Genomic DNA, 12,016 nt, shown 5'->3' with positions numbered 1-12,016 from the left:
TACAAAAGTGTGGCGACACAGCATTAATGTCCATTGCTTCATCTTCCTTGTGGGGACAGTCTCTGGTGACATGACCCCTTTCTCCACAACTGAAGTATGGTGGACCGACTGAGGGTTGTAGGTAAGGTGAAAAGTCCGGCCGGACCTGCATTGCTAACAGTCGAGACCTCCAAGTCTTAGGACTCCAACATCCTCTGTTCTAGTTGAGAGGCTTCTCTCGGAAACATGGCAATTTGGATGTAGTCTGAGCCTGACGATAGGCCTCTACTACTTCTAGAGCCTTTTCAACTGTAGGGTTTGGTTGTCGAAAAACCCACGGTCACATAGATGGGTTGAGGCTGTCCATGAACTGTTCCAGTAGAACTGCTTTGGCTTCCTCCATTTTGTTTTTCCCTTCGGGTGCAGCCACTTCTAGGCGGCATCTTTAAGCTTATGGAATAGGTTCCTAGGGTTTTATTCAGCCTGTAGAATTCTCTGTGAAATTGTTGTCTGAAGGCTTATGGGGCGAGCCCTGCTCTCCCTAGAATGTCTGCCTTGACTTCCATGTAGATAGCCATCCGTTCTGGATTAGCTGTTTGGTAGGATTCTTGACTAACCCCGATGAGTCAATTCCCCAGATAGGTAGCCCACCTGTCCTCTGGCCAACCTATCAGTTGTGCTGTGTGCTCAAAGTTTATCAAGAAGTCATCTGGCTCTTCTCCAGGGTTCATCTTAAGGATTGCCGGTGACACTGAAGGTGGACTAGTTACGGCTGTTTGCACAGCTTGGGCTTTCTGCATTTGAAATGTATTTTGCTGCGTTACCTGCTCTTGCAATGCTTGCTGCTGATTAATTTGCTTCTATAGGGCACTTTGTAATTGCTGCTGGCCAGTAGCAAGGACCTGGATCACTTGCTCCATCTTCCCTACTTAATGAGCTGCCTCCAAGTTACATACCTCTCTGGGGATAGGAGAGCAGGGAAAAACAAAAAACCCTCTGGCCCTTACTTACTGCTTAACCCCTGACTATACAGGTGAGGATAGCCCCCTTGGCCTGTTGTGCAAAAGCTGGGGGAGTGAAACTAGGAGACACCAGAAAAAGAGAAAAACATACTCACCAGGGTTTTTTTTCTTCTTCTTCTCTTGCTGCGGTTGTGGGCTCTCGTCTGTGCTTCCCACTTAGGCAAAATGTCCCACTGCTGCCACCATATCTGGTAACTTGAGCGGTAGTAGCTTGGGAACTGCCAGCGGAAAAGGTAGGTAGACTCTGGCTTTTCCTTAAGTGCAGTTTATTTAAAATGAAATTGAGGAAAGTGCACAGCAAAACAAACAAAACAGGTAGTTTGCCTTGGAGTTCAGGTCTCTCACAATTAACACAGTGCGGTGAAAAGTAAAACAAATAATGTAGGTAGTTCACCTCGACTTCAGGCAAGTCACAATCCTAAACAAAGCAGGTTTTTAACTTAATGTCACTCTCAAATCTTAAATGTAGCAGGTCTGCTCATATGGTGGGTCTCTGTCTGTTCCCCTTCTAGGCCCTGAGGTATTATACTCTGGTCAAGGGCTCCTCCCTTCACCCAGGATTCCCTGCAGGTCTCAACCTTAAAAAGAGGACCAGGAAAGACAGCTGTGCCCAGAACCTTTAAGGTAGTCTGAGGGAGTTTTCTGTACACTCCCTCACATCATCATAACAAACATCAGTCTCCCCATCTGGAAATGAGGCACTCTCAGAGCCCTGTTGACCTGCTTCGAACAGAAAATGGAACAAAAGGTACCTTCCTTCTTGGGAACAATGAAATAAACTGAATAACTCACTTGTCCCTGTTCCAAATCCAGAACTGGAACCACTGCTCCCATCCAATAAAGACAATCCATGGTTACCTGGCCTGCCTTTCTCTTTAAAAGGGAGCAACAAAGGGGACAGCAAAAAGGAGTCTGAAATAGGGTGGGAAAATTCCAAGGCATAGCCATGTCTGATGATATCCAGGACTCACCGGTCTGAAGTGATTTGGACCTATCTCTAGTAAAACAATACAGGTGACTGCCTATCTGAACCTCTGGAGATAGGGTTCCCAAACCTTCATTGAGAGCTGCAGTTAACTCTGGTCCAATCTTTCTTGTTCCCCTCTGAAAGGGCTGTGACTTCTGAAATAGTTGGCTCCCCTGTGACCTCAAAGATCTCCCTGGACAAATCCTTTTCGTCTTCCTGAAGTTCTTGCTGGAGACAAACAAAAGGAACTCAGCAGTATCATCTAGAAGTCTGGGTGAACTTTACTCTCCCAAGTCCTTGAACTCTTCCAAGTCTTTCCCAAAAAGGAGCCTGTCCTTAAATGGAAGTTTGGCGAGTTGTGTCTTCAAGGCCAAATCTGCCACATAGTTCCTCAGCCAAAGTAAGTAGTGAGCATCCACCACTGCAGCAATGTTCCTTTCCAATGTCGAACTAGATGATAAGAATCTGCCAAGAATGCCATACCACCTTCAAGATGTACCATCTCCTTCAAGTCTGTACCAGCCTCCTGGAGCTGTTGAACCCAGTGTAGACATGCTCTAGTCATACAGCCACTGCAGACAGTAGCCTGCAGAGCAAGACCAGATACCTCAATTAATTGCTTGAATAGCGATTCTCCCTTCCCAATCCTGGGCATTCCTCAAGGCTATACCCCCTTTCACAGATATAGTGGTTTTTCTAGTTACCACACCCACCAGTGTGTGCACTTTCAGAGCATTCAGCTTCTCCATGTCTTTCACCTGGTGAGGATAGATTTTGCCCTTCACTTTCCCAACTCTCAATTTAATTTCCAGAGAATCCCATTTTATTGCGATCAACTTTCTGAACGCGTGATGCATGGGAAAGGCTCATGCGAGCTTCATAATGCTCGCTATAACAGGATTCCTACCACCTTATTCTCCTTTGCCTCTTTCTCTCTGATGCCCAAGGCTCCCAGTGCACTAATGATTAAGGATGACAACTCGCTTTTAAACAAACAAATCATGGACAGACCTTCTCTTCCTTAGAAGAAATCTCATGCTCTTCAGCAATCTTTTCCAAAATCACCACCCTACCCTCCATGAGGAGCAGCAGTGATGTGCTTGAATGTGAAGATATTTCTTCTTCCAACTCCAAATTCCATTGAAAATACTTTCTCACTAGTCCCGATATCCCAATCTGAGAAGGACCAGGAAGAGAAGGAACCCCTCACCAGTCTCCTGCTTTAAACAGAAAGCCTGGTGCAAAAAAAGCACAAATTTGGGATAAAATGGAGAGCTAAAGGAAACAGCAGACAAGGAGGAAGAAACAGAAGTTCCCCAAAAATACACTTAGTAGGTCCCAGCACCAGCCCCTGTTCCTCTCCAGAGGTATCATGGGTTAAAACTGGCAGTTACTACTGAGCCATGCAGCTCTAAAATGGCTGCTGTTCCTAGTGTGGAAGATAATATGCAAACATAACACCCCCCCCCCCCCCAATTTATTGGGAACTGCTGCAAAATGGAATTCTGATGTCATCGATTCTAAGCCCTCCCTCCTTCAAAAGCCTTAAGGCGTGGCCAAGCCGATCCGCCTCCCTCCTCCAATCAATTGCAACAATGGCTGCCTGTCTCCCTAGTCTTACTAGCAGCTGTATAGTATAGACCAAAGATGCAACAAAGGCCGCCATGCTTCCTGTATTTGGTTGGCTCAGACATAGCTCTCTTGAAAGATTCTGTGCTCACCCCAAAGGAGGAAGGCTGTTGCAGACATCAGCACTGGCTGCAAATGTAGACTATGGCCAGCCGCCCTCACTTTCACCTTTTTCTCTCTCTCATTTTTTTTTAACTTTATTAAAAAGGCCAGGGAGAGAAATCCTGAAATCTCAAACCTTAGGGGACACAGCATGCTTCTCTTAGAAGGCCCCTGGTGAAAGGTTACTCTACCGAGGGAGGACCAAACCAACAGCTTATTGTCTTAGGAGTTCCAACTTTTTATCCACAAGGCCAAACACTTGAAGCATGGGTATATTGCACTATCATCTGCTGGAGGCAGAGAATACTGGTAGGCTGAGGTAAGCATGGGACCCTACATAAGGTGACCTCAGCAAATCCTACCTCTATTTGCTGGTAGGAGAGTGTAACCACTTACTTAGACTGGTCTGGGGGCCAATAAGGAAACATATCCTTTCAAATGAGCAGAAGAAAAAGACTGAGGATACTTGTGCGGTGGCAGCTGTGTGGAAACACTCACACATGCTCAGAAAAACCAAGACGGCTCTGAGAGAGCTTTTCTTTCTTAGAGCTGCTGGATGACGTCACCCACTTGTACGGCTGATTATTGCTCTGCTTGTGTATGGAGAAAATATAATCCCATATAAAATTGAAAGAATAGACACAGCATAATAAGTTGCAAAGCAGTTACTATACCAGTACCTGAAAATTTTCTTAGCCTCTGCTTCTGTTAAACCAAGCTCTGTAGCAACAATGCCACCATCTCTTACAAGGTCACTAATGATGTCAGCAATATCACTCAGTCCTGTTACATTCAAATGATCATCTGAAAAACTGAATTTGAGAACAGTATTTTTATCATTGCAAATTAATACACAACATAAAAACATCCTAAGGTTGCCCTGTGGCTCAAGCAGCAAGGCTGTGCACTACAGTGCATGAAACGTGAGATTTGAGTTTCCTGTCCGGTAGGGCTGGCTAGGGTCAGATGTACCATGGAGGTAGCAGGCTGGATTCCAAGGAGAAAAAAGAAGACTGCTTTTGCTACTATGGCAAACTTTCTTGGCCAAAGGAGCAGTACTGAAGGTAAGACTTGGAACAGACTTCCCTTTACCACTCCTGGCCAATGTGGGCTTAAGTATTGCTTTGGCATGCTATCTGGGGGGGATTCTATCATAAAGAGGGAAATATATAATGCACCAGCATCTTTGTTCTATAGTAAAATGCATTAAAATAAAAATGATTTATTTCTATCCAGAATAAACATGCATTACATTTCTGACAGGCTATAGAGAAGTATTAAAGTATTGCTTTAATTGCAAATTATTATTTAGAAATTGATTGTAATTATGGAAGATATTTCTTCCTGTAATAAGAAACTATTAGATGTTTTCCTATGCTTGGTCTTAAAGCTCATCCATAACAACTAGATAGCTCCTTCCTTGAGGTGAATTCTTGGTGGATTCTATTACGTTTAACATTCAAATATGGAGCTATTGCTGCTGAAAAATACTCAATTAAGAGCAAAAAAGCTTCTTAGCTATTTTAATTTTGCTATTTTGAATCTATTTTAATTGTACTTCTTGCTAACTTGACTAAACTCTGTTTTACAGATGCGTCTTCTACCTGTAGCTTCTTTCAACTGATGTAGCAGTTAAAGGTGTCTTTGGAAAACAATTTTTTCTTACCAAGTTGAAAACAAAGGAGTTTTAATTTTAAAAGCAGTTACATGTGTAAATGTAAGATACTATCATGGCTATTTTAAAAAGTCATTTACGCGCGTAAAGTGCATTTACACGAAAATAGCCTATGGACAATTCAATAGCATATTTTGTAGACAACCTCAAAGACCCATTTACACATGTAAAATCCAATTTTAAGCATGTAAATGAATTTTAAAATCAGGTCCAAAGTGTTTTTCTTAATCTGCCTTTCTCTGATCAACTAATTGAAGCAAAACTCTCCCACTAGGAAAGTAATTGTTAGAAAAAGCCCTTCTGCATTCAGCCTATTGAAATATGGTCTGAAGAATAATTTTAGTATCAAATTTCATTAGTCGAAAATAAGAATATATTTATGTGCTATAAAAAACTTACCTTTCATTTGTTCTTCCTTTTCTGCTGAAGTCTGAAATAAAAGTGGTCAGTCATTACTATGCATATTCATCATACAAAGAATAAATATAATATTCAACACTTAGAACAACTGGTTTAGGAGTCTGTGTTAGAAACAGAGAAGATATCAGCAGATAAGGACCATTTGGTCCACCCAGTCTACTCATCTGTTTCGGCCTACTTTGAAGCCATACATTTTACTTGATCTATGGTCTTCCTTCTCCCTTCTTCTGCCACTAAGATCTCTTTGTGTCTCTCCCAAGCATAACGCTATTTTGGGTCCTGACTTCTTTGCTGGAAGTCATTTAGGTTGTGTATTACAAATATTGATTTATTTTTAGTTTTGATTGGTTTTTGGCTTAATTTGGGCTTCTCTTCATATTTTGGGGAGACATTAGGATTACTAAAAAATGCAAACAAAAATATTTTGTTGGATTAGCACAAGCTAGACCTCCATCTTAATTTGTAGTCATAAGAGTAAATCTAGACCATCCTGAGAGTGGCACAGAGACACAGCAACTTGGTGAAATTGAAATGTTCCATCTCTTTAATTATTCACACCGACCACCACACATAGCCTTGTCCCAAGGAGATGGAAGTATGTCAGGGGTAGTATGTTGGGTGTTTGCCCTTCATTAAAAAGACTCTTCTGCTAAGTAAAATCTCTTCTTGCTGGGGAAAGCTGAGAGTTGCTGCTGGTGTATAAATCTAAGAGATGAACAATCCCAATGGTCAATATGTTGGATGATTAAGCCCTATTAGGTGAGACTATGAATGGACTATTCCCAGAAAGGTTTTCACTGTGTGTGATGTGGTGCCATCAACACATTTAGTTTTGGCTTTATTTTCTTCTTTTAAATGGACTTTGCTGGAGTTCTCATTCATCAAGGCTGTTTGTATGGGCTATTAGGCACGGTGACGTGATCGGATCATATACCCAACACACTTCTGGATGGGACTCATCATTAAAGATTTCACACAGCTGTCGACTACACTGATTAAACCTCCCTCGTTGACAATTTAAAACATTTTCTCTGTTTTGGTTAAGCTTATTATTACATTGCTTTATATGTATTTATGTTTGCATTACTGTGTCTTTTTGTGTGTGTTGTGCCTGTCTTGTTTTTGGCATTCAGTGTTATTTTTTAAAAATGAATTTAAATATAGTTCTTAAGCAAGCAGTGTATATAGAGATTAAGCAAAGGGTTCTCTATGGATTTTTGTAAAATTGTATACGATATTTCTACATTGTAGTCTATTTAGAAATAAAGTTCTGTTCAAGGTTTTCTGGCACTGTTCTAGTCAGATGTCATTAATATTATGTTGTTTTTTGACACAATAATGCATCAGTAGCATAGGATCTTCTTAGAGTTTGGGTAATTGGCAGGTTCTTGTGGCTTGGTTTGGCCTCTGTTGGAAACAGGATGCTGGGCTTGATGGACCCTTGGTCTGACCCAGCATGGCAATTTCTTATGTTCTTATGAAAATTGGTGCTATCATGTTATTTTTTTCAGTCTCTCCCAGACACACCTACAGAGGGCTGCATCGATTTAAAAAAAACCTTTAACTACAAGGCCAGGATTTCAGAAGCAACAGTGTTAAGCAGCTGTCTAGTGGTATTGGTGCACTGAATGGTTCAGGCAGCTATTCAGAAGCTCCAAGAGGGAAGGGAAGCAGAGATGCCACCTAGGCACTGGGGGAGAGCAGCAACAGGAGCAGGTAGTGCAGCAGGGTCAACGTCTAGGATCTCTATGCAGGCAGCCAGGTAGTGCCCACAAGGAAAGCATCTTTCGTTTCCGCACCACATTACTGGGTCTTCCAGAAAAGGTGGTCATCTTGAGGTAACGCTTAAGCTCTCAGGCCATAATAGAATTATAGGAAGACCTGAAGCAGACCTCAATCCAGTCACCGAGAGTTCTCAGGCCATACCAAGTCTTGTGAAACTACATTTCATGGTTTCAGGCTATATCCAAAGAACTGCTGGGGTTGTAGGAAGCATGCAAGAAAATTATTCCTTACCTGCTAATTTTTGTTCCTGTAGTACCATGGATCAGTCCAGATGGTGGGTTATGTCCCCCGTCCAGCAGATGGAGTCAGACAAAAACTTTAGAGGGTGCTGCCACATAAGCCAGCACAACCAGTCTCCCCCTTCAGTAACTAGACTATCAAAGCCATATAAAAAGAGAGAAGGAGGGATCAAGTTAACTATGGAAAACGAGAACTGTGAACTATAACTAGAACAGAGTCTTACTCAACTGTAATCTTGCAAAGAGAACTGTGAAATTGAAGTCACAGACATAGAACAGACCGGTCTTAGAGACCCAGAGATATCAAGAAGGAAATCGAGCAGGAGATCCCAGCAAAACAACCCCAATTGCCCAAAAGAATCTGAGGTAGGGCATCTGGACTGATCCATGGTACTACAGGAACGAAAATTAGCAGGTAAGGAATAATTTTCTTTTCCCTGTACGTACCAGGATCAGTCCAGACGGTGGGATGTATCAAAGCTTCCCTACTGAGGGTGGGTCCTGGATGAACCTGCTGGAATTACCCTGTTGCCAAAGGAGCCAATCGAGGACGACTGGATATCCAGTTGGAAATGCCGAGCAAAAGTATGCAAAGACTTCCAAGTGGCCACTCTGCATAATTTCTTGAGGAGAGACGGATTGTCTCTCCGCCCAGGAAGCTGCCTGGGAGCGAAGAGAGTGGTCCCAGGCGTTCAACGGAGGTTGCTTCCCCGCGCCTACATATGCCACCGCAATAGCTTCCTTCAGTCAGCGAGCAATCGTAGACTTCGATGTCCAGGACCCCTTCTTGGGACCGGACCAGAGGACGAAAAGGTGGTCCGACAAACGAACTCGTTAATGACCTCCAGATAACGCATGAGTACCCTCTTAACGTCAAGCTTACGAAGAATCCTAGGGTCTGTTGGCGAAAACGAAGGGAGTTCCACTGTTTGATTCATGTGAAAGGCTGAGACCACCTTGGGCAAGAAGGAAGGAACCGTGCACAGGGTGACCCCCGAGTCAGTGAGTCATAAGTACAGTTCCCAACAAGAGAGGGCTTGGAGTTCGGAAACACGACGAGCCGAGGAGATGACTACAAGGAATACCGCCTTGAGAGTGAGATCCTGGAGGGTAGCGGAATGCAGAGGTTCGAATGGAGGGCCCCCCAGGATCCGTAAAACCAAGTTGAGGCTCCATGAAGAACAGGGAGCCTGAAGAGGCAGCTTCAAATATTTCACCCCCCTTAAGGAACCGGAATACGTCCGGGTGTGAGTAAAAAACGGAAGTGCCTGACCCCTTGGATAAAGGATTCAAGGGTCGCAACCCATACCCTCAGGGAGTTGTAGGCTAGACCCTTCTCTAGGCCCGCTTGCAGGAAAGAGAGGATGTGAGGTACAGAAGCCGTCCGTGGGTGGACTGAGTGGTTTGTGCACCAAGACTCGGACACCTTCCATACCTGGACGTAGGCGACGGACGTGGACTTCTTCCAAGAATGAAGGAGGGTCGAGACCCCTGCCTCTGGATAACCACGGCGCCTTAGCCTGCGCCTCTCAAAAGCCAAGCCACAAGACCGAAGAGATCTGCCCTGTCGAGAAATACTGGGCCCTGGCGTAGGAGATTCGCTAGGTGACCTAATCGGATGGGTCCATCTATCGCTAGGTTGAGCAGGTCTGCAAACCAAAAACGACGGGGCCCCTCTGGGGCAACTAGGATGACCTGCCCTTGGTGCGACTCGATCCGAAGAAGGACCCTTCCCACCAGGTGCCCCGGCGGGAACACGTAGAGAAGAATGTGACTGGGCCACGGCAGGAGTAGAGCATCTACTCCCTCGGCAACGTGTTCCCTTCTGCGACTGAAGAAGCGAGCTGCCTTTGTGGTGCTAGCGGTCGCCATGAGATCCAGGTGAGGAGAACCCTATTGCTGTACTAGAAGTCGAATCGCCTCCTCGGCGGGTTCTCATTATCCAGGGTCGAGCCGTTGACGACTGAGAAAATCCGCTTGGATGTTGTCCACTCCCGCGAAGTGTGAGGCCGCCAACCTGGCAAGGTGGAGTTCCGCCCATGCCATGAGCCTGTCCGCCTCCAAGGAGACATGGCAACTTTGAGCACCGCCTTGGCGATTTATGTATGCCACCGTGGTCGCGTTGTCCGAGAGTATCCGAACCGCCCAATGGCGAATGAGAGGAAGGAAAGACTTCAGCGCTAACAAGACCGCTCTGGTCTCCAGGAGATTGATCGGCCAGGTCGTCTGCGGTTTCGACCATTGTCCCTGCACAGAGTTTGACAGGCAAACCGCACCCCAACCTGAGAGGCTGGAATCCGTAGTGACTATTACCCATTCTGGCATGTCCAGGGGCATCCCCTGTGCCAGGTGATGTGGGTCCATCCACCATCATAGACTTTCTCTGATGGTCCTTGGTAGGGGGAGGACAGCTTGAAAATCCCTCGACACGGGCTTCCAGTGGGAGAGTAATGCCCCCTGCAGTGGATAAAAGTGCGCAAAAGCCCAAAGCCCTAGATCGATAGTGAAGGCCATGAATCCCCGTACTTGCATAATCCCAAGCTGTGGGTAAAGAGAGACCAGAAAAAGCTGGACCTGCTCTGTTAGCGTTTGGGCCTGATCCGGCCGTAGAAATACCTTGCCGAACGACGTGTCGAACCGCGCTCCCAGGAAGTCCAGTGTCTGGGGCGGGGTGAGGATGCTCTTGGTATAGTTGATAATCCAGCCGAGGGACTGGAGGAGGTGTACCACTCAATCGACTGCCCGCCGACCTTGCATGGAGATTTTTGCTCGCATGAGCCAGTCGTCCAGGTAAGGATGTACAAGGATTCCCTCTCGGCGGGGAGCAGCTGCCACTACCTCCATGACCTTCGTAAACGTTCGTGGTGCCGTTGCCAGACCAAATGGTAGGGCCTGGAACTGGAAGTGCTGACCCAAGATTTTGAACCTGAAAAAGCGGTGATGTGCCTTGCGGATCGGAATGTGGAGGTAAGCCTCTGTGAGGTCTAGGGAGGCCAGAAATTCTCCCCGATGGTCTGCCGCAATCACAGACTGCAGGTTCTCCATCCTGAAGCGAGGTAGCTTGAGGAACTTGTTGATCATCTTTAGATCCAGAATCGCATGAAGAGTGCCCTCCTTCTTGGGGACCACGAAGTAAATGGAATAGTGGCCTATTCCCAATTCCGTGGAGACGACCGAGCATTTGACGCACAGCTAGCTGCTCCTGTGGTGAACCGCAGGGAAAGAAAAAGGATCTGTCTCTTGGGGGCCGAACAAAATCCAATGTGAAGCCTTTTTTAAGATGTCGAGGACCCACTGATCCGACGTGATCCAGACCCACTCCTCGTAGAAGAGTGAGAGCCGGCCCCCTATTTTGGGGATCGCAGAGTGGGTCAGTCTGGCATCATTGAGGAGGCTTGGAGACCACACCGTGGGCCATTCCATCCTTGACTGGCCTGCTCCCACGAAAAGGCCGGGTCCAGGTTTGTGAACGGGGAGAAGACGCCCGCGGCGTCTGCTGCCTCGTGGTGCGGAAACGGCGTTGACTGCGATACCTACTTCTGGATGTATTGAACGATCTCGTGGACCGTGGACGATCTTCGGGGAGCCTATGCACCGCATTTTCTCCTAGGTCCTTGATGATCTGGTCCAGATCTTCTCCAAATAAGAATTTTCCTTTAAACGGGAGGGATCCCAGCTGCGTCTCGGAAGAAGTATCCGCCACCCAATTGCGCAGCCAAAGAAGCCGTCGAGCCGAGGCTGCCACAAACCTTGCTCTGGCCAGAACTCTGAGGAGGTCATAGAGAGCGTCTGCTCCATAGGCAATAACAGCCTTTAGCCTGTCCGCCTGATTTGTCTCCCCCGGTGGAAGCTGATGCGAGGTGAATAGTTGTTGAACCCATCTCAGGCCCGCTCCTTGTGCCAAGGAGCTACAGATGGCCGCCCTCACACCTAGAGCGGAGAGCTCAAAGAATCTCTTGAAAAAACTTCCAACTTGCGATCCTGGCTATCTCGCAGCGCCGTGCCCCCTTGTAACAGGGATGGTCATTCGCTTGGTGACCGCCAAGACCGCGGAGTCTACTGCCGGGTCCTTGAGCAATTCGAGGAAATCCTCCGGAAGAGGCAAATAGCTTCTCCATTGCCCTGCTGACCCTGAGGGACGCTTCAGGTGAACCCCATTCCCTGGATAATAACTTTTGGAATGTCGGGTGCGTAGGGA

At 46.1% G+C, this 12,016-nt stretch overlaps 1 protein-coding gene across 5 annotated transcripts in view; it reads right to left on the bottom strand.

Annotated features, from left to right (window-relative positions):
- The window catches only part of CPLANE1 (ciliogenesis and planar polarity effector 1), a 453,269-nt gene that overhangs the window by 81,740 nt on the left and 359,513 nt on the right, over positions 1 to 12,016 (bottom strand). For all 5 annotated transcript variants that reach the window (XM_029578626.1, XM_029578651.1, XM_029578642.1 and 2 more), the window contains 2 exons: positions 5,774 to 5,804; positions 4,380 to 4,511 (listed from right to left, as the gene is read on the bottom strand). In XM_029578626.1, the coding sequence (XP_029434486.1) occupies positions 4,380 to 4,511; positions 5,774 to 5,804 (163 nt within the window). The remainder of the gene's footprint in view (positions 1 to 4,379; positions 4,512 to 5,773; positions 5,805 to 12,016) is intronic.

The sequence above is a fragment of the Rhinatrema bivittatum genome, chromosome 1, assembly GCF_901001135.1.
Source record: "Rhinatrema bivittatum chromosome 1, aRhiBiv1.1, whole genome shotgun sequence".
NCBI classification, from domain to species: Eukaryota; Metazoa; Chordata; class Amphibia; order Gymnophiona; family Rhinatrematidae; genus Rhinatrema; species Rhinatrema bivittatum.
Note: the sequence above shows the minus strand (reverse complement) of the source record. Positions and strands in the feature narration are given on the sequence as shown.